A 26,661-nucleotide genomic window follows, 5' to 3' on the forward strand; every position below is an offset into this window, starting at 1 on the left:
ACAAGGGGGAGGTGCTTAGTGGAAAGAAAGAGGCTTCGACAAAGAGTTTTGATTTTTCTGTGAGAAATTTCCCCTCCATCGTCCTGTCTTTCCTCCTTCTGTATGTTGAAATGTGCAGACACAGGAAATGTCCAACAGCAGCTCCATCAGGCACTTCCTCCTGCTGGCATTGGCAGACACGCGGCAGCTGCAGCTCCTGCACTTCTGCCTCTTGCTGGGCATCTCCCTGGCTGCCCTCCTGGGCAACGGCCTCATCATCAGCGCCGTAGCCTGCGGCCACCACCTGCACAGGCCCATGTTCTTCTTCCTGCTCAACCTGGCCCTCAGCGACCTGGGCTCCATCTGCACCACTGTCCCCAAAGCCATGCACAATTTCCTCTGGGACACCAGGGACATCTCCTACTCAGCATGTGCTGCACAGCTCTTTTTCTTTCTGTTCTTCATCTCAGCAGAGCTTTCCCTCCTGACCATCATGTGCTACGACCGCTACGTGTCCATCTGCAAACCCCTGCACTACGGGACCCTCCTGGGCAGCAGAGCTTGTGCCCACATGGCAGCAGCTGCCTGGGCCAGTGGCTTTCTCGATGCTCTGCTGTATACAGCCAATACATTTGCCCTGCCCCTGTGTCACGGCAATGCCCTGGTCCAGTTCTTCTGTGAGGTGCCCCAGATCCTCAAACTCTCCTGCTCACACTCCACCTTCAGAAAAATTTGGATTTCATTGGTTGCTGCCTCTTTAGCTTTTGGCTGTTTTGTGTTCATGGTTTTCTCCTATGTGCAGATCTTCAGGGCTGTGCTGAGGATCCCCTCTGAGCAGGGACGGCACAAAGCCTTTTCCACCTGCCTCCCTCACCTGGCCGTGGTCTCCCTGTTCCTCAGCACTGGCACATTTGCCTACCTGAAGCCACCCTCCATCTCCTCCCCATCCCTGGATCTAGCCCTGTCAGTTCTGTACTCGGTGGTGCCTCCAGCCCTGAACCCCCTCATCTACAGCCTGAGGAACCAGGAGCTCAAGGCTGCAGTGTGGAGACTGATGACTGGAAAATTATGAAAATATTAAACTGATTGCCAATTTCTGCATATCTCTTGTAATAAAAGTGAGATTTGGTAGTTTTTGTTGGTTTGGTTATTTGCCCCCTCTGTTTTAAGTTTTAATATTCTCCCTAAACCAAGGCCACTGTTTCTACCATTTCTAATTTTCTTTCTCTCCACCTTCCCTGTGCCCCCAGACTGTGTCAACTTCAGCTGTGCTCTCAGTGGCTTTAAATGAAATAAAGGATCTCTCAGCAGAATTTTCACCAGAGATGCCCCTTTCGTTGCCTTCTCTGGAGCTGCAGCAGCAATGTCTGTGTGCAGAGCTGGGGCAGATCAGGGCTGGCCCAGCAGCTGTGCCCAGCAGCAGCAGCAGCACTTGGTGTTGCCAGTGCTGCTGCCGTGGCCCTGTCCCGCTGCCCTAGTGGGCCTGGTGTTGCTGCAGGGCCTGAGTGCTCTCGGGGCCGGGCACAGCCCTGGGGGTGGCAGTGCCGGGGCTGCAGCAGGGACAGGCCATGGGCACTGCTGGGGCAGCGCTGACGCCTCAGCCCAGGGCCTGGGGGCTCCAGGCTCCTTGCCCAGGCTCTCTCAAGAACATGCCCAGGCCAATGCTCAGCACAGAAAAGCCCCGTGAGCAGCCCCAGGCTGGCCGTGGGCAGGCTGGGGGCAAACAGCATGGCTGGGGCTCTGCAAGGGCCCTGGGGCAAATGCGAAGGAGCAGCAGAGCAGGGGCTGATCCATCCCCAGTGCGCTGCACAGCCTAGGGCAGCGTCCCAGAGCGTCCTCATGGAGCTGCCAACAACATCCCCCCTTTGCAGCCCTGGCCTCTCCCCCAGCTCACACAGGTGCCCCATCCTTGCAGGCACAGACACGGCAGCACTGGCTCAGCAGCCCCTGTTTGCATTGCACAGAGCAGGGGGAGCACCCCCATGCTGTTGGTGTGGGGCATGAACCTGAGGGAGCCCAAATGCCATCAGCCCCTGGGGCCAGCAAGGGCTGGGGGAAACCACGGAAACCACTCAGCTTTGTCCTGGGCTCTGCAGTCAGCCAGAAAGTTTGTTCCCATCATCTGGGAGTTTCCTGTCCCACTGCAGATGCTGTTGCTCAGAGCCAGGGCTGCCTGGCAGCCACCCCCAAACTGCCCTGAGCATTTCCTTTGCTTTCACCTTTGCTTTCTTTCCACTCTCCCGATCCAGATTTCTTCCTATTGCCCATCCTCGTCCCCTCCCCTGAAAACAGCCCATCCCTGTTAGCCCTGTCCACTCTTGCCCTCACTCCCCATTGCAGTTCCTTACTTGGCACCATGGGAACATCCCTTGGGCAGCAGGATCATCCTACAAGTGCTGCAGGAATTGTCTGCAGGCTCCTGCAGTGCCTGGTGCTGCTCCCTTGCCAGAGGCACCCCAGGCCAGGGGGGCACATCTGGGCTGCTGTGTCTGGCTCTGGGGCTCCCTGTTCTGGGCAGTGAGGAGGGGCTGCAGAGGCTCTGCAGGACTGACAGGATGGGCTTTGGGGCTGGCAGGAGAAGCTGAGGGACCTGGGCTGCTGGAGCTTCTGAAGAGGAGGCCCAGGGCTCCTCCTGCAACTGCTCCACGGGTGGTTCCAGAGAGTCACGGAATGAGCCAGGTTGGAAAAGACCTTGGAAATCATCAAGTCTAACCTGTGCCCTGATATTGCCTTGTCTCCCTGGGCCTCCTCTTCTCCAGGATAAACAACCCCAGCTCCCTCAGCTGCTCCTACCAGGACTTGTGTTCCAGACCCCTCCCCAGCCTTGTTGCCCTTCTCTGGACACGCACCAGCCCCTCCATGGCCTTCCTAAATTGGGGGCCCAGAACTGGACACAGCACTCGAGGTGTGGCCTCACCAGTGCCGAGTGCAGAGGAAGAATCACTGCCCTGCTCCTGCTGGCCACACCATTCCTGATCCAGGCCAGCAGCCATGGGCCTTCTTGCCCACCTGGGCACACTGCTGCCTCATGTCCAGCCTGCTGTCCATCAGTGCCCCAGATCCCTTTCTGCCTGGCCGCTGTCCAGCCACTCTGTCCCCAGCCTGTAGCACTGCAAGGATTGTTGTGACGAAAGTGCAGGACCCGGCACTTGGACTTATTAAACTTCATCTTATTGGACTCTGCCCATCCATCCAACTGTTCCCGGTCTCTCTGCAGAGGCCTCCTACCTTCCAGCAGATGGACACACGCTCCCAGCTTAGTTTTGTCTGCAGATTTACTACTGAAAGTCTCAACACTCTCATCCATGTTGTCAGTATCAATATTGAACAGAACTGGCTCCAGCAGACACCCCTGAGGGACACCACAGGTGACTGGCTGCCAGCTGTATGCAGCAGCATTCACCACCACTCTCTGGTGTAACATTCACCGCCACTCAACTGGCCATCCAGCCAGTCGTAGGTGTTTAGTGCATGCCCCTCGTTCTTTCAGAGAATATTAAAAAAATTAATAATTTCATGGTCAGTAGTGGTGTTCACCGAGGTCCCAGAAGAGGGAAGAGAAAAGGATCTGACTCCATGTTTCAGAAGACTAATTTATTATTTTATGATAGGTATTATATTAAAACTATACAAAAAGAATAGAAGAAAGGATTTCATCAGAAGGCTTGCAAACAAAGGCGAAAGAATGGAATGAAAACAAAATCCTGTGTCTGACCAGAGAGACACACAGCTGGACTGTGATTGGCCATTAATTAGAAACAATGACATGAAGCCAATCACAGATCCACCAATTGTTCTCTGCCCAAGTTTCTCCGCCAGATGACGGTTTGGCATGGTATTTAGCAAGCAATGTGTAAAAGTCAGTGTGGAGAGTATTATTAATAATTGGTTAGCTGAAAAAGGCCACACTGATATAATGCCACTGGTTAAGCTGAAGGAGAAAAGTCAGCAGTCAGCAAGCTGAAAGGAAGAGTCAGCAGCGACCTTGCTGCAACATAAGGATAGGGAGTTGAGATTAGTCCTGAATATATCCTAAGAATATGTAGAAAGTATCAAAAGTAGAACCATAGGAATGTAGAAGTAGGCGTAGGTGCTGATATGTAAGCTGACCAATCCTGAGCTCAACTTTTGCAATATGTATGAAGCTCATTATTAACTGTATTTAACCCGCCGTACTGACCAATAAAATTGAGCCTGTGATGATCAAACTGATGTCCTGGTTCCCTTCCGCCGACAAATGGTGGAGAATGCGGGCATAACCGAATCTCTGCCCTTTTTCTCGGATTAAAAGAAAAAGGGATTACGCCACGATCGAAGAAGTTGGGTTTGGGTCCCGGCAGCAGGGACGGTGCCAGAATTTGAAGCACCCTTAAGGTTCACAACTGTGACTTAAGCCAATACGTGTCCGCCGGAGCCTGGAGAGCTGCAACAGCTCGCGCTGATTAATACATATGGATAGGCAAGCGGCATATGATTTATTTACCGCCTATTTAGAGCGGCGTGGGATAAAAGGGATAGATTTAAAAAAGGAGTTAAATGAGGTTTGTTTTTGTTATACTGCTCAATGCTGTAGCAAGTGAAGCAGTAGGAGTAACACACTTTAGTCAACCAAGGAAAAGTTTATGGGTAACACTTGCTAATCAAACTAACCAATCATCACTTTGCCTTAGTCTTGGAGGAGTCACTAATCCATTACGAACATGCCTGGTGGGACTTCCGGTGTGGTCTCTTGGAGAATTTTGCAGTTTGATAAACAATCAAACCTTATGTATGTCTAACATGTCAAACATCACATTGCCGGTGCAACAAGGGTATACTGCAGGTCAGAGTGATGGCTATCGTCAATGCTTACTAATCCAATCACTTAACACCTCTTTGCATTCTCCTCCTGAAGAATTGGATGTTTTTGGAAGTACAAATGCCAGCATATCTAACACTACAGCTGGTGGATGGTTTAGCTTCAAACTTTCGGGTGCTCAGAATTTAAACCAACCTAAAGAAACATGGGCCACCCTAGATTCATCCCTGAATGTGAGTGAATTCTCTCCACAGCATTACAGTCAATGTAACGACACAAATATCACAGCACCAATGAAATTACCCACAGGAATATTTTTGATTTGTGGAGACAGGGCATGGAATGGTATACCAGCTAAACCACAGGGTGGACCCTGTTTTTTGGGAAAATTGTCACTGTTTCATCCTAATGTGTCCTTGCTAATGCAGCTGAGTCAAAATTCAAACAGGAGAAAACGTAGCATACATGACTTAGACTGCAGCAAGATAGGAGATCCACGGTTTTGGGGCACATTCAAACAGGTGGTGGTTTCAACTATCTTACCAGGAGGATCTGCCAATAAAGCCATGAATTTAGCAAAACAATTAGGATGCTGGGCAAGGCATGAGCTGAACAAGACATCACAAATTCTAGACGTGTTAACTGCAGATGTGCAAAGTGTTAACCATGCTGTTTTGCAAAATAGAGCTGCTGTAGATTTTTTGCTCTTAGCACAAGGGCATGGATGTGAAGAGTTTGAGGGAATGTGTTGCATGAATCTGTCTGATCATTCAGTGTCCGTTCACACTAAGATAAAAGAATTGCAACAGGGACTTCACAAACTCAAGGAAGAAGATGGTTTAGGAATTGACGAATGGCTTAAAGGCTTAGGACTTGGACCATGGCTGAGGAACCTTGTGATCTATGCTATAGGACTGCTGGGTGTAATTTTACTGTTTTTGCTTATTCTGCCTTGTATCTTTAACTGTATTCAAAACATGGTCAGCCGTACAATAGCAAAAACATGGCAAACTAATCTCCTTGCACAAGAAGAAAACGGGGGAAATGTGGAGAGTATTATTAATAATTGGTTAGCTGAGAAAGGCCATGCTGACATAATGCCACTGGTTAAGCTGAAGGAGAAAAGTCAGCAGTCAGCAAGCTGAAAGGAAGAGTCAGCAGCGACCTTGCTGCAAAATGAGGAAAGGGAGTTGAGATTAGTCCTGAATATATCCTAAGAATATGTAGAAAGTATCAAAAGTAGAACCATAGGAATGTAGAAGTAGGCGTAGGTGCTGATATGTAAGCTGACTTACATATCAGCACCTACAAATCCTGAGCTCAACTTTTGCAATATGTATGAAGCTCATTATTAACTGTATTTAACCCGCCGTACTGATCAATAAAATTGAGCCTGTGATGATCAAACTGATGTCCTGGTTCCCTTCTGTCGACACAGTAGCTTTTCCCAGGGTTTGAAGCTGGGCACCAGTAGGATAGGTATGAGTGTTTGACGTGTAGGGAATAGGGGTTTACCCTTGGCTGTCCTGGAAACAGGTCGGTGATGTGGAGCACGAAGGATGGAGTGTTGGGTGTGGTGATTTCTCTGAGTGCTTTGCCAATACTAAGGTGTCGCATGACCCACCTGAAGGGCTGATGGGTGTAGTGGTCTGGGCTGGCTTGCCCTCTGGTGACAAACCCCAGCAGCAAAATCACACAGAAACACCCTTGATGGTTGGGTCTCACCCGTGCGGGTCTCTCGGGCACTGCCTGACGGCTTGGTGGTCTGTCGCTTTCGTCTGGAACCAGGATGTACGCGTCACGAGGACGTCCCACGAGCAGGTCCTGTAAACAAAGACTCGCAATTCTCGTCAGTCTCATTCTGCTCGCTATGAAGGTCCGGTTTAATCGACTTAAGTGGACACCACCTGATTTTGCCGTCCTTTTTGACAGCCGCGTACCCTCTCCCTGTGAGCATCAGCCTCCAGCCCCGCTCCCATTCGCCTAGCTCGTTTCTGATTACCACCTGTGGGCCCTCTTCTAGTGTTTGAGTGGCCCAGTGTTTTTGGACGGGATAGTTTGTTTCGTCTCCCCTAGGGAATTGATTCAGTGCCAGCAAAGCGGTTGCCAGCACACGTGCCTGATCTCCTGGGGGAATGGCATTGGCAAAGCCCTCTGCTTTTGCCAATACTTCTATCTTGGTTTTCAGGGTCTGGTTTGCTCTCTCAACTATGGCCTGCCTGGTACTGTTGTGTGGGATGCCTTGCACTAACGTGATGCCCCATTTCGCAGTGAATTCCTGTATTTGTCTGGAGGTGAAATTGGACCTCTTGTCCGTTTTGATCTGCTTGGGAATACCAAGCCAAGCCATGGCTGTCAGCCAATGCTGAATTGTGTTTTTGGAGTTAGTTTTGGGGTGCTGTGTGGCTATGATCATTCCGCTATATGTGTCTACTGTCACTGCAAGCCATGCTCGGGGCTTCAGCAGTTGACACAAGGTGAAGTCTGACTGCCAGATTTCTGAGGGCTTGAGACCTCTCGAGTTGACTCCGTAGGTCCAAAGGGGTGACTTCTGACAGTGAGGGCAGGTGGCTACCACGTGTTTTGCGTCCGCCGTCGGGATTCCACACCTCTTTGCCAGTGCTTTGACTCCGATGTGGAGCGACTCGTGCAGTTGACGAGCTCTTTGCAAGGTCCAAACGCCTTTTGCTGCGGCGTCTGCTTTGTCGTTGCCGGTCTGGAAGTAGCCTTTGACTGGGTCATGGCTGTTGATGTGGATGACTGACACGGTGCCCTGTCGCGAGGAAAGCGCTTCTTCCAGCATTAGGGCTGCTGCTGATGTCGACACACCTGGTCCTGCCATGGCTAGGCAGAGCCTTGCCACAAATATAGAGTCCGTTACGATGTTGAGGGGCTCTTCTTGGAAGAGTCCACACGCCAAAACCACTGCTGCTGCCTCCAGTTGTTGCACTGACAGTGTGGGGTCACACACTTTGACGCAGTGCCATTGCTCTCCTGCCTGCCACACTGCTGCTGCGGTCGAAGTCATGGAGGAAGCGTCTGTGAAGACCGTTGGTCCTGGCTGTGGTCTGTCCTTGACCTTCGGTGGCATGTCCATGTTGACTACGGTCAGCAGCTTGGTCCAGGGTGGCTTGGAGGAGTAGGAGTTTTCTCCTCCGAAGCCGGAAAGAGCAAGGCCCAGGTACTCCGATATTGTGGCTGACTCCGAGGTCGGCTGCTTGCGAAAAGGAAGGTGGATGCTTGTCGGCTCTGTTCCTAGGTGTTTCTAGGCAAGTTTCCTGCCTTTCATAATGAGGCTGGCGATGCATTCGATTCCCGGGGAAAATGCACGAGCGGGTCTTCCGAGGACCACCCATTGGATCGGTCGGGCCTTTTCAGAAGGTCCTTGGGCCAGTGCTCCCACTCCCCCCTTTGGTGTAAATTGGACGTACAGGTCCAGTGGCGTGGCTGGGTTCCACCTGGCAAGCGTGCCTGTGGACATCTGGTTTTCGATGAAGTCGAGGGAGCTCGTTGCCTGCGGCGTCAGCTCCTTGGGATCCCAGGGGTTCTTCCCTTTCAGGAGGTCGTACAAAGGGTCCATGACCTCAGAGGGAATCAGGATGATGTTGCGAAGCCACTGCAGCAATCCCACCAGGCGTTGCACGTCGTGGAGCGTCTCGACTTCTTGGTTGATCTTCATCTCGGGGGGTGTCACATAGGAGCTTGTGATTCCTACTCCCAGGAAGGTCACGCAGGGTCCTCTCTTGATCTTTGCGCTCGCGATCTCGAAGCCGTTGGCCTGAAGGGTCTCTGTGATTGGGGTCACCAGGTCATCTACTTGGCTTGTCGATGGTGCTGCAACCAGGATGTCGTCCATATACTGGATGATGGTTGCGGTGGGATTGGAGTGTTGGACCGGCATCAGTGCTTTGTCCACAGTGATTTGGCATATGGTCGGGCTGTCGACCAGGCCTTGTGGAAGCACTCTCCATTGGAAGCGAAGGTTGGGCCGCTCGCCGTTCCGAAATGCCACAGAAAAGGCGAATCGTTCTCTGTCCTCAGGGTGCAGGGGTATTGAAAAGAAACAGTCCTTGATGTCCCGTACTGCGCACGGCTGCCCTGTGGGGATGGCTGAGTTCGCGGGTAGCAGTGTCTGGACCGGACCCAGGGGTCGGATCGTCTTGTTCACCTCTCTCAGGTCGTGGACAAGACGATAGCCTTCTCCGGACTTTTTGGGGATCACGAATACAGGGATGTTCCATGGGCTGGTGGAGGGTTCTATGTGACCCTTTTGCAGTTCGCGGTCGACCAGTTCTAGCAAGGCTGCCACTCGAGGCTCTGTCAGGGGCCCCTGCTCAACCCATACAGGGTCTGATGATTTCCAAGTCAATTTGATTGGCAGTGGAGGGTGTACGGCAGTGGTCTTCACGATAAATTTGTAATCCGAAATCCGAGCATTGAAAGGACGTCCCATTTCCCCAGGGCCGGGATGCTTGGAGTGAGGATGCTGCCAGAGAAAGCTGTGCCGGCTGGGGACAGCTCGCTGAGTTGCTGCCCTTCCCCGGAAGCCTGGGCTAACGTTGTCGTCCTGCCATTCCTGCTTAAATACAGTCCACTCCGCCCCATCAAAAAGCATGCGGCTTATTTGCGTAATATCAAAGGTGAGCAGATCGTTATTGCTAGAAAGGTCCTCCTCAAGAGTGGGTACTACAGCTGAGTTGATCCCTATTTCTGAAATCGCTTTGGCTTCTTTTGGGTTAACTGGGGTATATGCCCTTTGTTGGTTCCCCCGCGCTCCGGCAACCCCCCTGGGGAAAGCGTGCATGGAGGCTGCCGGTGCCCGGTCCCCACAGGCTGCTTTTATTTTTCCCCATTTTGTGAGTTTGTGTTGCGATTGTTTCCCGATATTGTTTAAAGCTTTATTCGGTTTCTCTCAAAACCGCATTAATTCTGCTCTCTCGGTTTCCGAGTCCCATCCGGACTCGGTCGGCTCTTCCGAGCTGTCTGAGCAGCTGTTACTTGACTCTGAGGTGGAAGCCGACTGCCGGTACACTTCCGGCGCTCCGTGCCGTTTTGTTCGGCTTTGACCTCGCTCCTCCCTTTGGGGGTGGTGCCGTTCCCTCCCCCTGGGCTCCCCCCGCCTCCTGCCGGGGGAGGTCCTTGCCCCATAAGGACCTAATTTGAATAGAGCGCTCTGATTGGTTTTACGCTCCTCCGCGGGGGCCGCCCCGTCTCCCTGCTCGCCCGCGCATGCGTTGTTAAGCAGGCTGACTGCGTTTCCGCCCCCCGCCTCCTCCCTTCTGCCCTCGCCATGTGGTTCGGCGCCATTTTTAAACGCACATGGTGGGGGCGAGTTTTTACCGATCCCGGCGGGGTCCGACAATCTGGCCTCGTTCCGTGCCTCCTCCGCGAGTCCCTGCCAGAAGCATCGTGCGCGCTGCTCTGCTTCTTGCGCCGGACCGGCGGCCGGAGGGGAAGAGACGGAGAGAGAAACCGCGGCTTTTTCGGACGGTTCTGCGGGGGGGCTAGGACCCGGCGGGCTCCGCGGGAAGGTCAGGGGGTCCCCTGGGTGTTCCGGGGGGTCTCCTGGGGGCTCCGGGGGGTCTGGGCTCGGGCTCGGGAAAGGATGGAACGTGCCCGGCCCCCGCATATTCCCGCCTTCAATCCGATCGCTCTCAGAGGCGGTCTGTGTCGCGGCCCCCACCCCCGGCTTTGGTGTAGCTAATAAAAGTGTACGCGCGGCTTTCCGCGTCTCTCGTTCTTCTAACGTCTTGCGTAGGGCCTCTTCTACTTTCCCCCACGCTTTGAGGTTTTTACCACTGCCTGCGGACTTAGAGTCCTCTGCTGAGGCGGCAGTGCACTTCTCCCGCGCTTCCCAATATAATATATTTACCGGACGTTCGATCGTCCCCAGCTATAGGAGCCTAGCAAAAGCAAGATTAGAGTTCCTGAGCTCACCTTTAATTCCCCATTGCTCATGAGCCTGACTTACGACCTTCGCTGTGGATTCCATGGTCCAAGCTGGTCCGGGGGGAGTCCCCCCCCGCTGCGGTCAGTCCCGCTGCTGCAGCCGCCGTCCTCTTTCCAGGAGTATCCCCGTTCCCCGGGCGCAAGCCGCTTTCCTGGGTGTTGGCACCAGAATGTTGTCTTCTATACCAAGGCTGGCGACGTGGTTCTGAGGTACAGCTCGACAGCCCACTCTCCAGGGCCATTCGGGCCAATGACATACGCAGACACCAATGTGGTGGACGGTCAAAAGGCGTTTATTACTTCTTCTTCTGGGGTCTTATAGTCTTGGGGGTCTCTACGTCAAAAAGGGGTTTGTCCTTCTTACCTATGGTTAGTAGGGAATGGAAAAGTACTGAGTAAGGAGTGGAAAGTTACTGGCTTCAGTGGAGCAACATTCCTATTGTTAGTGGGGCCACATTCCTATGTTAATTTCTTATCTATGAGTACCTGAGGGTCTTATCTATGGGGAACAGAGGGTCCTGGCTTTCCGTGACATCGCGGCAATCTTCTGCAGCGCCTCTTCCCTATCTACCACACCAGTTCCTCCCAATGTCATCCAGAGGATGCCCCAGTGTCCCCCAGTCTTCCCTGCAATATCCCCAGTGTCCCCAGTTTCTCCCAGTATCCCCCAGTGTCACTCCCAGTATGTCCCAGTGTCTCCCACAGCGTTCCCAGTGTTCCCCAGTATGTCCCAGTCCTCCCCAGTGTTTCCAAGGACAGTTTAATTTCTCTCGGTGGCCGTGGCAGCCAAACCCAGCAGTGGGGTCAGTGCAGTGCCCATGGCCACAGCCCCTTGCAGTGGCCCAGTGCAGCTTGGGCTGATGATCCACCCTCACAGCTGGCCCAGGGCAGCTCTGCAGTGTCTTTGGTGGCACCTGGGGCTGGCACACACCTGAGCAGTGTGTCTGTTTGCAGTGGGGAAACTCAGGAGTTCAGATTGCTTCAAAAAGCTCCCAGAAAGTGAAAACCCCTCTTAGGCTGAGTGCAGCCAGCTCTGCAAGCACAGCAGGGCCCAGGGGAGTGAGGACAGACAGGATGGGGCTGGGCAATGTGGAGCAAGGTTGTCCACACTGGGTCACAGCTCCCAGCACAGCTCCTGTGAGCAGGCCAGAGCTGCTGAGGAGAGATCCTAGGTCAATATCAATCACAGAATTATGCAACCAACTCTGCTCTAAAGAGAAATAAAATAAAATATAATACATCCTTTAAAATAGGAATGTGTATTTCCTACAAGGTCCTTGAAATCTTTCTCCATAATTGGACAAGGAAAATTTTAATGACCCTCTCAGGGCTTTGGTGTTGTTTACATCAGACTCAGTCTCTGAGACTGTCTTCAAAAAACTTCTCAAGAACTCAAATTTAAATTTATACTCCAAATTTTCTTAAAGTTTTAATGGGCCCCACTGAGGGACAGGACTGAGAAAGTGTCCCCAGGTTCTAGTTAGAGCAGAGCACTGGAGGCAGTGATGACATCAGAGGTGATTGCACCATTCTGTGATTCATATTGACCCAGGGTCTCTCCTGAGGAGCGCGGGCCTGCTCACAGAAGCTGTGCCTGGAGCTCTGACCCAGTGTGGACAACCTTGCTCCACATTGCCCAGCCCCATCCTGTCTGTCCTCACTCCCCTGGGACCTGCTGTGCTTGCAGAGCTGGCTGCACTCAGCCTAAGAGGGGTTTTCACTTTTTGGGGATTTTTTGAAGCAGTCTCAAACTCCCGAGTTTCCCCACTGCAAACAGACACACTGCTCAGGTGTGTGCCAGCCCCAGGTGCCACCAAAGGCACTGCAGAGCTGCCCTGGGCCAGCTGTGAGGGTGGATCATCAGCCCAAGCTGCACTGGGCCACTGCAAGGGCCTGTGGCCATGGGCACTGCACTGACCCCACTGCTGGGTTTGGCTGCCACAGCCACCGAGAGAAATTAAACTGTCCTTGGAAACACTGGGGAGGACTGGGACATACTGGGGAACACTGGAAATGCTGTCTGAGACACTGGGACATACTGCGAGTGACACTGGGGGATACTGGGAGAAACTGGGGACAATGGGGATATTGCAGAGATGAATGGGGACACTGGGGCATCCTGTGGATGACACTGGGAAGAACTGGGAATGACTGGGAAAAAACTTGGGTGTATTGGGACAGACTGGGCTGTACTGGGAGGGATTGGAGGGGTACTGGATTGTACTGGGTTCTTCTGGGGAAGAATTGGGCTTCAATGATTTTACACTCGTCTGTACTGGGGATGAACTGGGCTTTACTGGGAAGGACTGGAGGAGGGTGAATTGGCTGTTCCCACCTCCACTGCATCCCATTTGCCGAAGCTCCCGCCCATCTCCAGCCGCAGCCAATCAGCGCCAGGGATCCGGGCCTGGGGGCGGTGCTTACACGGGCAGCAATTTTCTTTTTGCCTACAACTCCCGTCATGCCCCGCGGCCCGACTGAGCCCCATTGCAGCCGGGAGAACAAGTCCCGTCATGCCCCACGCAACACAGAACTCCGGGATCTGTCCCCATCTGTCCCGTAAGTGTCCCCCAAACACTCCAGGATCCCTCAGTGCCGCCTCAGCGCTCATTCGGGACTCCCATAAGCACCCCCGAACCCCTGAGTGCTCGCACCCTCACAGATGCCCGATACAGCCACTGCTGGGAATTCATCTGCTCTCGTCCCCCGTGGCCCCAGAGCCCCTCAGAACACAGTCCCGCGCCTAAAACTCCGGCCGTGACCCGCGGCCTAAAGAGCCCGGTTGGAGCTCTCTGAGCTCCTCCCAAGGGCTCCCGTGCCGTTTAGGTTCCCCCAGACAATCCCAAGTCGTGGCTCGGACGCAAAGGTGTCCCCCAAGAGCCGTCCCGGACTCCGAAACATTTCGTTCCAACCACTTCCGAGACTACAGCTCCCGTCATGCCCCGCGCCCCACCGAGAGCCATTGCAGCTGCACCCAGAACTCCCGTGATGCTCCGCGGCCCTGTTAAACCGTATGATACCCGTGCCTACAACTCCCATCACCCCCCGCGCCCCAGAGAGCCCCGTTGGAGTCCCTCCAAGTGCCCGCCCGGACCCCGAAGGGCCCCAAATTCCCCTCCCTGACCTCCAAGGGCCCCCCTGGCCTCCCAAGTGCTACCATGGACCCCAAACTTTCCCTCAGAATCCCTGAGTGCCCCTCCAAGTGCCCACCCGGCTCCCCCAGTTGTCCTCCAGACCCTCAAGTTCTCTCTGAATTCCCTCCCCAGACCCAAAACTGCCCCAAATGTGCCCCAGAAATGTCTCCAGGGACCCCGAAGTGCAGACCCCCCCAACCCTGTCTGAGAAAAAGATGATAAAAATGATGACAAAAAGACTATAAATATAACTAATTACATAAAGAGAAAGAAATAAATAGCCAATAGAAATTATTTAATTAATTCATGAAGGAATTGTGTTACTTAGAACCAATGATGAATAATTTTCTTGGTTGCTACAAATGTATCCAATTTTAATATAACTATACAAATTAGGTAATAAAAACATTGTATTAGACTATCCTAAATTCAAATAATACAATTATTATTTTGTTATTAATAAATTTTATTTATAAGGAAAAATGCTAAAACTTTTCTTTTTTTTGGAGATGTCAGTCCCAGGTGGGCGTTGTCAGACATGGTGAGGCTGGGGGTGAGGAGCAGCTTGACCAAACAGGCTCAGCCTGCAAGGGGCTCATTCTTATCCATGCCCAGACCTCCTAAGGAGACATTCAGCATCCAGATCACTTGGGGAATGCTTCTATCCCCTCTTCTCATAACTATAATATAAAAAGATACTGATGTGATTAAAAAAACAAAAATCATGAGGTGCATTTTGACATCTTCCTCCTGAAGACAACTCCAAACTGACTCCAGTCACTGCACAAGCCCTGGAGACTCAAAGACAATGGAGGGGAGACAAAGAGCTCCTGAGGGCTTTCTGTATTTTAATCAGCCCCACGCTGGATTTGGAGCTGGCTCCAGGAGCCTCAGGCACGCAGAGAAAGATGAAGAAGCTGCTCAAGGAGTCAGCAGCAAAACTCCAAGTGCCTTGGAGCATGGCTGGGCCCCAGAGAGGGCAGGGAGTGCCCAAGGCTGCCCAGGGCCTGGTGAGAGCAGATCCTTGAGGGCAGGATTGCAGGGAGCCCAAGGCTCTGAGCAGGGAACTGCAATGCTGAGCAAGGCCTGGCCTGGCTGCAGGAAGCAGAAAGGCCAAGCCCTGAGCCCAGCCTGGGCCAGCAGGGCCTGTCCCTCACGGCTGCCTCGGGGCTCTTGTTCGGTCAGGGGGATGTGAGGGGCAGCAAGGACAAATGGCATCAACCTGCAGCCCCTGCCAGCCTTGCCAGGGAGGCCGAGGGAGAAGCAAAGTGCAGCCCCTGCCAGGAAAGTTCCTCCTGTGGGGCCTCCAGAGGCGCTGCCCGAGCCCAGGGCACAAAGGCCTGGGTGCCGGTGGCCCTGTGTAGAAGTCCATCCGAAAATCCTTCATTTTTGCCTCACAATTGTCATGAGAAAAGACTACCAAAGGGTTAAAACTGCTGAGCCGGTTGGGAAAGAAAGTCTCCTGCTTATCTAGTATGTTCACAAGTGATGTTTGCAGAACACGCCATGCTGTACTCGAAGGGGCATGCTGCCCTTTTCTGGACAATTGAACTGGACTTTCTTCCAAACTCCTGACCTGGCTGGACTGAGCTCTGGGGTGGTTCCCCTCCGCTCCATGAGAAGACCCCTCTTGCCTGTCTTCAACCACCGTGACGGACCAACAGAGATGCGAATCCCCTCGTCAAGGAATCAAGAACCCCTCTGGCACCCTATTGACACCCCCATGGCACCCCCATGGCACCCCCCCTGGCAACCTCCTTCCAGAGACTGGGACTGTACTCCCTCCCAACTCGGGGAGGGGGAAAAACCTAACGTACCTGTGAGCATTCGGCCATGAAAACAATGGACTTCTCCCCTCCATGGAAACCTAATTTCAGCCACCTTCCCCCAACCAAGAACAGTATATATATTGGGGTTCGGCCCGACTGTCCTTTGAGATCTCCCCAAGACGTGTACCAGCGAGTTTCGGCGGCGGGACCCCGAAGTTTTGGTAGCTATACCCCATTCCCTGACCTCCTTTCCTCCCTTTTTCCTTGTCTTACCCTTCTCTTCCCCGGATCCCTTAACCAAACGCATATTTAGCTATGGTTGTAATCAATAAATTGCACCTTGTTGATTTGTTACTGCAAAACCCCTGTGCCTCTTTTTGGTTATTTTTGCACCCAAAAATCATTCGTCACCCATTTATTTCGGGCGGACCTTCACATAGTTGGCATCACAGACAAGGATTCCAGCAGCCAGTGAGATTTTGCAGGTTTTGTGTAGTTTGTAACCTCTTGCAGACTACACATGCCAAAGCCAAACCTCACGCTCGATTGAGCACACAGGCTCTGGAATTGACACAGAAGATTTTTCGGTGCAAAAGCAGGGAAAATCGTTACTGTCACTTCTGTTACTGATTTTACCGGCACGGACACTGACACTGATACTTCTCCTGATCCTGATATTGATGCTGTTACTGATATTGATACTGATATTGATACTGTTGTTGTTGTTGTTGTTGTTGTATTTGAATTGAATCTGAACCTGTTACTGTTGTCTTTTGAGCTGAATTTGAACTTGTTACTGTTTTTACTGCTGTATTTTGTGTACCTGGACTGTCTAAAAGGGAAGGGGCAGACTTGAATTAATTAAGCAGTGCCTTTTAGACAGATATTGTCCCTTCACCTACACAGGGAGCAAGGGGCGGCCCAGCGAAGGCTGAGTGGCTTTTTCCCTGTTCTAGGTTTCTGGTCCCCTCACAGAGAAAACATTTGTGTGTGCGTGTAAGTGTGTGTGTCTAGACTGTCTGGAAAGGAAGGGACAATCTGAAGCAATTAAGACAGTGCCTTCCAGACAGATTTGGTTTCTTCAGCTATCTAGGGAGACAGAGTGGAACAAAAGTCTGTATGATTGTGTAACTTGAGTTCGCAAATCAGCTCCCTGGTATAGTTCTAGTCCCTTCACACAAAATGAGTGAAAATCTCAATCCTAATGCAAAAGCTGACTGTCGACAGAAGGGAACCAGGACATCAGTTTGATCATCACAGGCTCAATTTTATTGATCAGTACGGCGGGTTAAATACAGTTAATAATGAGCTTCATACATATTGCAAAAGTTGAGCTCAGGATTGGTCAGCTTACATATCAGCACCTACGCCTACTTCTACATTCCTATGGTTCTACTTTTGATACTTTCTACATATTCTTAGGATATATTCAGGACTAATCTCAACTCCCTATCCTCATGTTGCAGCAAGGTTGCTGCTGACTCTTCCTTTCAGCTTGCTGACTGCTGACTTTTCTCCTTCAGCTTAACCAGTGGCATTATATCAGTGTGGCCTTTCTCAGCTAACCAATTATTAATAATACTCTCCACATTTCCCCCATTTTCTTCTTGTGCAAGGAGATTAGTTTGCCATGTTTTTGCTATTGTACAGCTGACCATGTTTTGAATACAGTTAAAGATACAAGGCAGAATGAGCAAAAACAGTAAGATTACACCCAGAAGTCCTATAGCATAGATCACAAGGTTCCTCAGCCACGGTCCGAGTCCTAAGCCTTTAAGCCATTTGTCAATTCCTAAACCATCTTCTTCCTTAAGTTTGTGAAGTCCCTGTTGTAATTCTTTTATCTTAGTGTGAATGGACACCGAATGATCAGGCAGATTCATGCAACACATTCCCTCAAACTCTTCACATCCATGCCCTTGTGCTAAGAGCAAAAAATCTACAGCAGCTCTATTTTGCAAAACAGCATGGTTAACACTTTGCACATCTGCAGTTAACATGTCTAGAATTTGTGATGTCTTGTTCAGCTCACTCCTTGCCCAGCATCCTAATTGTTTTGCTAAATTCATGGCTTTATTGGCAGATCCTCCTGGTAAGATAGTTGAAACCACCACCTGTTTGAATGTGCCCCAAAACCGTGGATCTCCTATCTTGCTGCAGTCTAAGTCATGTATGCTACGTTTTCTCCTGTTTGAATTTTGACTCAGCTGCATTAGCAAGGACACATTAGGATGAAACAGTGACAATTTTCCCAAAAAACAGGGTCCACCCTGTGGTTTAGCTGGTATACCATTCCATGCCCTGTCTCCACAAATCAAAAATATTCCTGTGGGTAATTTCATTGGTGCTGTGATATTTGTGTCGTTACATTGACTGTAATGCTGTGGAGAGAATTCACTCACATTCAGGGATGAATCTAGGGTGGCCCATGTTTCTTTAGGTTGGTTTAAATTCTGAGCACCCAAAAGTTTGAAGCTAAACCATCCACCAGCTGTAGTGTTAGATATGCTGGCATTTGTACTTCCAAAAAGATCCAATTCTTCAGGAGGAGAATGCAAAGAGGTGTTAAGTGATTGGATTATTAAGCATTGACGATAGCCATCACTCTGACCTGCAGTATACCCTTGTTGCACCGGCAATGTGATGTTTGGCATGTTAGACATGCATAAGGTTTGATTGTTTATCAAACTGCAAAATTCTCCAGGAGACCACACCGGAAGTCCCACCAGGCATGTTCGAAATGGGTTAGTGACTCCTCCAAGACTAAGACAAAGTGATGATTGGTTAGTTTGATTAGCAAGTGTTACCCATAAATTTTCCCTTGGTTGACTAAAGTGTGCTACTCCTACTGCTTCACTTGCTACAGCATTGAGCAGTATAACAAAAACAAACCTCATTTTTCTTTCTGCCTGCTTTCTTCTCCTTTTCTTCCTTCTGCTTATGTTGTTTTTCCTTTCTTCGCTGTCTTTTCCCTGGTTTGCTAGATTGTCTATTGTAAGGCTGTGTCAATTTTTGAATATACTGATCTAATTCTAAATCAGCATCCTTGCTCACAGGTATAGCATGAGGTAAGTTTGAAGGCAAATCAGCTTTACAGCGAGCTGCTATGATGCGTGAGGCTTTATTAATTTCAAATATTCTAAGGTTTTCCTGTAACTTCCACCTAAGATATGCTCTAATCACTTGTTCTGCACTCTCAAAGAGCTGTAATCCTGTCCGTCCTGGCAGGCCAGTACTTTGTTCATGAGCTCTAACCCAGATATGATTTCGAATCCACTTTCCAAAACAAGATGTACACCATAAATATCCCAATGACCTCTGTGGATACCAATAAACCTGATTACAATCTGCACAATGCAAAGCTACCCATGCATAGCATTTATCTTTATCCTTTTTGCAAACATAACAAGGAAGCGAATGTAAGTAAGGACCAGTATAAAATTCTGGTTCTTCAACCCAAAGCAACCAATTCAATGGTGGTGATCGCAAAGCCTCTTCAGCCTTTTTACTATATGAGGCTAACAGCTCAAGGTCTTTCTTTAACACAAGGCGTATCTTATTTTGTAATCGTAGTTCTTGTTCGTTATCCTCCTCAACAACTATATCCTCCCGAGGGTCCCACAACTGTAAAAGTGTTCTAATCATAGAAAATTAATTAGCAATCACTGATACCCCTATTCAAATGAGACCGTTCCCTTTTTTGCCTTCTTTTTCTTATCTGTCTTCAATCTTGCTGCTCCTAATTTCACTGGTCCTGCCACTTGCAAACTTAACTTTTGCAACTTATCAATGCAGCAATCTAATGCTCTATCAGGATCCCCTTGGAAGGGTCCTACAACTGAATGCTGTGTTAAAGGCACTAATTTCCTACACCTTATAGAAACTATACGTGATTTACATTGAACCTTAACTCTATTTACAATACATTGTATTTCCCATCGATAATAAGCAAGAACCTTCTGTTCAGGAGACTCATAAAGATTTAAAGCTATATATGCGTTTTGCCCCGTTTGTCTCCTTAATTCATCTTGCCAGCTTTTTCCCCACGCATGCTCGTGTTCACAAGTATGACACCACAAATCCCGTAATAATGACTGTTCTATCCAAAAAGTTCTTTTACAACCCCCACAACATAGAGCTATCCAGGCAGCACAATGTGGATTGTGACAGTCAAGGCAATGTAGTTTCGCTGGATCTGTTAAGTGAAAAGTTGATAATGAGTCAATAAAACCAATCAACTCCTGTGCCGTCCGGTAGTGATGTGTCAGTGCTCTGTCCACCGCTTCCGAGTACCCCTTCAATTGTAACAGTAGTGGTTGTAGGACTAGAAGCAGTTTCTTCCCCAGTCGCTCCCTGTCCTCCTCCGTAAGGCGATCCACCAGAGGCTGCATCAAAAACAGGTTTAGTCCACTTAGCAGGCACCCACAAAGGCCCTGTAGGTGAGGAAACACAAAGATACCCCCGACCCCAATATAATACTTTTGCAGGTTTTTCCCATAATCCTGTACTCGGGTTCTTATACTTAACCCAGACCTCTGTTTCCTTAGTATTTTCCTGACCTGACCTCGGATGATGTTTCATTGCAGTGGGGGGTATCATCTTCCCCAAAAATGCATAAATGGTTAATCACATACAAAACCTTAGCCAAACATGCTTGTGGATCTGTCAAATCTTGATGTTTTTCAATATACTGCTTAAGGGTACCGTTTGCTCTTTCCACTATTGCCTGTCTAGTAGAAGAGTGTGGAATACCTGTCACATGCTTAACAGACCACTGATTCAAAAATTTCCGGACCCTAGCACTTATATAACCTCGACCATTATCCGTTTTGATACTCTTTGGAACTCCCATAACAGCGAAACAACTTGACAGGTGTCTGATAACCTGTATAGCTTTCTGTCCTGCCTGAGCCGTAGCCCATATGTAATGACTATATGTATCTATGGTGACGTGCACATGCTTGACTTTACCGAATCTAGCTATGTGTGTAACATCCATTTGCCATATCTCATTTATTTTTAAACCTCGAGGATTAACCCCGATGCCTAGACCTATCCCACCATTATGATAACTACATGTTGGACATGCTCTGACAATGGCCTTGGCTTCTGACAAACTCAGCTCAAAGTGTTTTGCTAAACCTCTTGCATTTTGATGATATCTACTATGTGCTTCTCTGGCCAATGTGTGCTTGTCAATAGGACAAGAATTATCAATGGGTAGGGTAACCAATTTATCTGCACGTTCATTCCCTTCTCCTAAACCTTCAGACCACTTATGGCTCCTAATATGAATCACAGAATATGCTGCATTTCTTTCTCGTAAAGCTTTCCTTAACTGTATCAGTAACTCATACAATCGTTTATTATTCACTTCTTTAATTGCTGCTTCCTCTATTCGTTTGACTACTCCTGCAACATACATAGAGTCTGTGACCACATTTAAAGGCTCCTGTAAGTTGGACACTGCCCATACTACTGCTAACAATTCCAAAGTTTGTAAGCTATCTGCAGGGTCTGCTGTGAGGAGTTGATGCTTCCATTGTCCTTTTTCTTGCCAGGTAACAGCAGCACGCCTTGATTTCTTTCCTGTATCTGTAAAAACTAATAGCTCCTTCTATGGGGTTTTCTTCTCTCAAAGGTTGAGTGATCCAGTTCCATTCTGTCATCCATTGCAAAACTCTAGGCACTAATTTACTAGTCTCTACTTTAGCAGGTGACATCAATAATGCTTCTGGTAAATTCTTCCAATTAATCAAGTACCAGTCCAAGGTTTCTTTTTCCATAGGCAATCTAATAGTAGCAGGTTCTCTACCATCCACTTCAAGAATTCTGAGACGCCCCTTTTTGATTAATGCAGCCAATTGTTCAATTTTTGAAGATATTGTTTTCTTATGCTGTAGTGGTGGTGATAACCATTCCAACACCTGTATCTCCCCCGTTTTCTTTTGCAACTGAGAGAGAGCACCAAGCAAGTGGCAAGGGCTATTCCAAATAGTAAGGTCAATGGTGTGCTCGAGTTGTCGACGAGACACATACCCTTGCTGTACACAGTTACTAATTTGCTGCAAGGCAAGACGATGCTGCTTTGTCAGGTGTACAGGAGTAGTAGGGTCCACGCCTTTTAACAAAGGTCGTAGGACTTCTAATAAATGATTTGTTATTCCCACAATAGGCTTCAGCCACTGTAAGTCTCCCAGCAACTTCTGTGCATCATGTAGAGTTTTAATGTCCAATTGTAATTCCAATTTTTGTGGTATTACTATTTGATCCGTCAAAGTCCATCCCAAATATTTCCAGGGCTTTGTAGTCTGAATTTTCTCTGCAGCAATAACAAGTGAATATGCAGCAAGAGTATTTTTAATGGTGTTAATCTGTAAAGAGCAGAATGGCTGTTGCTGTGCAAACAAAATATCGTCCATGTAATGATATATTATAGTTTCTGGCCATTTACGACGTAGTGGCTGTAATGCAGCATCAACATAAAGCTGACATAAAGTGGGGGAGTTGCGCATGCCCTGCGGAAGAGACGTCCATTCAAATCTTTTATCTGGTTCCCCATGATTTATTGCTGGTAAAGTAAAAGCAAATCTCTTCATGTCATCAGGATGCAGGCCAATAGTGAAAAAACAATCCTTTAGGTCAATAATTAAAAGTGGCCAGTGTTCTGGAATCATAGCTGGATTTGGAAGACCAGGCTGTAAGGCCCCCATTGGTTCCATTTGGTCATTTACAGCCCTCAAATCATGTATCAAATGATATTTCCCTGATTTCTTTTTGATTACAAAAATAGGTGTATTCCAAGGGCTTGTAGACAGTCGTAGGTGCCCCTTTGTATATTGTTCCTGTACCAATTCATGGGCATGCATAAGACTCTCCCCTTTTAATGGCCATTGCTTAACCATCACCGGTGTATCCATTTTCCAGGTGAGTGGAATGGGGAAAGTCCAAGCAATGGCAATTACCCCAAAGGGTGCTGATTAGTTAACACCACTCCCAATTGTGTTAAAATGTCCCTTCCAATTAAGCAGGAAACTGTAGGAGGCAGTTGAACAATTGAAAACACAGCAGATATTTGTTGATTCTCAATGCACACAGACAAAGACAGCGACCTGCTTGCCAATGTAAATCCTCCCACTCCTGTGAGCATGTTTGATGATGGAAATAGAGGCCAATGTTGTGGCCATGCTTCTGGAGAAATGATGCTAGTATCTGCTCCTGTATCCAATAATCCATAAAGGGTTATGCTTTGATGCCCATAGGTAATTTCAACCTTTTGTTTTGGTCTATTTTGTAAATCCACAGTTAAAAGTGTAACACCAGTAGAGCCAAAACCTTTTTCATCCCATGTTTGTCCAGTAAATGATTGTATTCCTGATGTCATTTGTGACAGTGGTATCAATTGAGCAATGCGTTGTCCTTTTGTAATTTTAATCGGAGGATAAAGGGTGTAAGCCATGATTTGTATTTCCCCTGTAAAGTCCGCATCGATAACACCAGGCAAAACAAATAATCCCAACATAGTTATAGAGGAACGTCCCAGCAATAATGCTCCACATGTTTGTCCATTTAATATAAGAGGGCCCTTTACTCCAGTGGGTATCCTCTGAGGCCGGTTCGTCATTAGTGTGACGTCTACTGCTGCTGATAAGTCCAAGCCGAGGCTCCGTGTTGTTGCGGGTTGCAGACAGGAGGTGGCAGCGATGTCACGGCAGCAGCTGGTGTCTCCGATGTCACGGCGGCAACTTGTGTCTGTCCCTCATTCCCGCATCGGTAACACTTGATGAATGGTCTCGAGCCTCTTTACGTGACTGCCAGTGAGCCGCTTTGGAGAGGAGCAAGAGCAACTAACACCTGATTTTGAGTAGACTCTGCTTTTGTAACCCTAATCCTAATTCCTTTAAGGCTTCTGCTATAAATGCCTGTGAAGCTGTTGGCATTAATGCCATTCGCTCTAATGCTTCCTCAATAGTCCAATTTGCCCCTAAAGTAGCTAACACTCTTTGGGTTGCTGGATTGCTATTTTGCAAGGCACACTGCTTCAATAGCGCCCTGCAACACCAGCCCGATCTATAGCAGTAGCTGTTCTATCGATAAAATTTCCAAATGATTTTTCTCTACCTTGTTTAATGCCCATATAAGCTGGTAACCCTCCTGGCTCTTTAACCATGTCTATTGCAGCACGCACTAACCACATAGACTCTCTAAGTTTATCTTCTCCCGATATCATCTGTGCCTCTGTACGTAAAAATGCCTCTAAGCCCATCAGCTCCTCTACTATTACTCCATGTAATGGGTCATGTGCATTAAACAATAACTGCTGATGCTGAGTAAATATCAACCGAACTATTCCTCTTAAATCATTAGGACATAAAACCTGAGTATTAAAAAGATAATCTAACATTTGCTTAACAGGTTCACTTTTTACTCCAAACTGACTAACCGTAGAACGTAGCTGAGTTAACAGCTTCCAATCTAAGGGAGTATATTCTGCTATATTATGCGTAAGGTTCCCCTGTGCATCATACTGTGGTGTGTATGTAACTGGACATGCAAGACTAGAAGCTATTTCCACCGCCTCACCATCCCCCAATTGCATTACTTCTTTCGCCAAAGCAGCCCAAGCTTCCCTCCTCTGTTTAGCCATCTCCCCCCATGGATCACGGTGTGCCCCTGGGATGGGATCTGGCCCTTTAAGGGTGCTATGCTGCTGGCGCTTCGGTGCAGACACCGAGTTTTCGCGCGGGGGGGGCAGTGAAGCAGGTGCTGGCTCGCGCGGGGGAAGCCCCGCTGGAGCTGACAGTGAAACCGGAGCCGACTCAAGCGGAGCCGGCTCATGTGGGGGAAGCCAGCCCCCCACCGAAGCTGTAACCGGAGCTGGCTCACTGAGGGGAAGCGGCGGAGGCAAGGCTGGCGGCGGAGGCGAAGCTGGCTTGCTCCCACCCCCACCATCCGACCCTCCTGAAGCTGGTGGCGGAGGCAAAGCTGGCTTGCTCTTACCCCCACCATCCGACTCGCCCTCCCCCTCTGACAGGAAAGGTGCAGACGGTTCCACTGCACCTATAGGAAAATCCTCCACACCACTTTGCTGGGGACTCTTAGGCCTAAGTACCTTACTTACAGAAGGTGCCAGGGGATCATCTTCACGACCATACCCTATATTCCTCTTATGAGCTTCTGTTGCCCTTTCTGCTGCCTTTCTCTCAGAGACCTGCTGAAGTAACGTGTTATACACCACCCGCCATAACTTCCCGAATATCTTTGCTGACTTATCATCATCTAGCACTGTATCCCACAATATTTCCCCAAACTTTCTCCACTCTGATAACTCATGAACTGTATGAGGATTAGAAAAGATACCCTTAGCATGGCCATAAGCTAATAACCCTGGTAACTCCTTTTTTAAATCTATCCCTTTTATCCCACGCCGCTCTAAATAGGCGGTAAATAAATCATATGCCGCTTGCCTATCCATACCTATTAATCAGCGCGCGCTGTTGCAGCTCTCCAGGCTCCGGCGGACACGTATTGGCTTAAGTCACAGTTGTGAACCTCAAGGGTGCTTCAAATTCCGGCACCATCCCAGCTGCCAGGATCCAAACCCAACTTCCTCGACCGTGGCATAATCCCTTTTTCTTTTAATCCGAGAAAAAGGGCAGAGATTCGGTTATGCCCGCATTCTCCACCATTTGTCGGCGGAAGGGAACCAGGACATCAGTTTGATCATCACAGGCTCAATTTTATTGATCGGTACGGCGAGTTAAATACAGTTAATAATGAGCTTCATACATATTGCAAAAGTTGAGCTCAGGATTGGTCAGCTTGCATATCAGCACCTACGCCTACTTCTACATTCCTATGGTTCTACTTTTGATACTTTCTACATATTCTTAGGATATATTCAGGACTAATCTCAACTCCCTATCCTCATGTTGCAGCAAGGTCGCTGCTGACTCTTCCTTTCAGCTTGCTGACTGCTGACTTTTCTCCTTCAGCTTAACCAGTGGCATTATGTCAGTGTGGCCTTTCTCAGCTAACCAATTATTAATAATACTCTCCACAATTCCTATATCCGCAATCGCTTTAACAATTGCCTGCACATCTTTCAGATTGACCGGTGAATAAATTCTTTGGTTTCCGCCTGCCCCCCGCCCCCCACGAACCGGGAACACCAGAGTGGCGGACGGAGCCAATTCCGCGCAAGCCATTTTTATTTTCCGCCAGTTTGTAAGCGGGGTTCGGTTTTTCTCTGGTAACTCCTTCACCCATGCAGGAGCGCTGTGGCTAGTGACCTTACATGCCGCTGCTCTCTCTCTGTTAAAGCTAAAATCTGAGCCGGAATCCTCCGACCCTGTCTCGGGCTCCGAGCTCGAATCCGAGTCCGAGCCGAAAGTCGAGTAAAGAAACGCTTCTGGGCTGCTCTGCCTTTTCCTCGGTCTCCGACCCTGCCCCTTCCTGCGGGGGTCGGGCCGTTCCCTCCCCCTGGGGTTCCCCCGCCTCCTGCTGGGGGAGGTCCTTTCCCTATAAGGACTTAATTTGAATAAAGTGCTCTGAGTGGTCTTATGCGCCTCCGTGGGGGCCGCTCCGTCTCCCCGCTCGCCCGCGCATGCGTTGTTCAGCGGGCTGACTGCGTTTCCGCCCCCCTCCTCCTCCTTTCCGCCCTGACCATGTGGTCTGCCCCCATTTTCAAACGCATATGGTGGGGAGGCGTTTTTATCGGTCCCTATGGGGTCCGACATTCCGGCCGCGTTCTGCGCCTCCTCCTAAAGCCCCTGCCAGAACGCCCACTAGTGCTCCCCACCCTCTGATGGTGAGTCCGCTCGCTGAGGGGGATCCGGCGTTTGCGCCTCCACGCGCCCACCCGGATCAGGCACCTCCGCAGTTAGTGTCGCCACGCCCACCCCCAACAGCAGCACAGCTATTAAACAAGTTCGAGCGGCTTTCCAGGTTTCTTGCTCTTGTCGAGCTTTTTGCAGAGCCTGGAAAACTCTGCCCCACAATTTTAGGGCTTTTCCTGAGCCCAAGGACATAG

The 26,661-nt window shown here is 49.5% G+C and overlaps 1 protein-coding gene across 1 annotated transcript; it reads left to right on the forward strand.

The window, feature by feature from the left end:
- Positions 1-478: 478 nt before the first annotated feature.
- On the forward strand, positions 479-26,420 carry LOC134434263 (olfactory receptor 14J1-like; the record flags this gene model as incomplete). Its single annotated transcript, XM_063182943.1, has 3 exons — positions 479-970; positions 25,953-26,026; positions 26,399-26,420. Coding segments are annotated over 3 exons (588 nt in total), but the record flags the coding sequence as incomplete, so codon positions are not given.
- Positions 26,421-26,661: the final 241 nt, after the last annotated feature.

This window comes from Melospiza melodia, unplaced genomic scaffold, assembly GCF_035770615.1.
Source record: "Melospiza melodia melodia isolate bMelMel2 unplaced genomic scaffold, bMelMel2.pri scaffold_34, whole genome shotgun sequence".
Taxonomy (NCBI): domain Eukaryota; kingdom Metazoa; phylum Chordata; class Aves; order Passeriformes; family Passerellidae; genus Melospiza; species Melospiza melodia.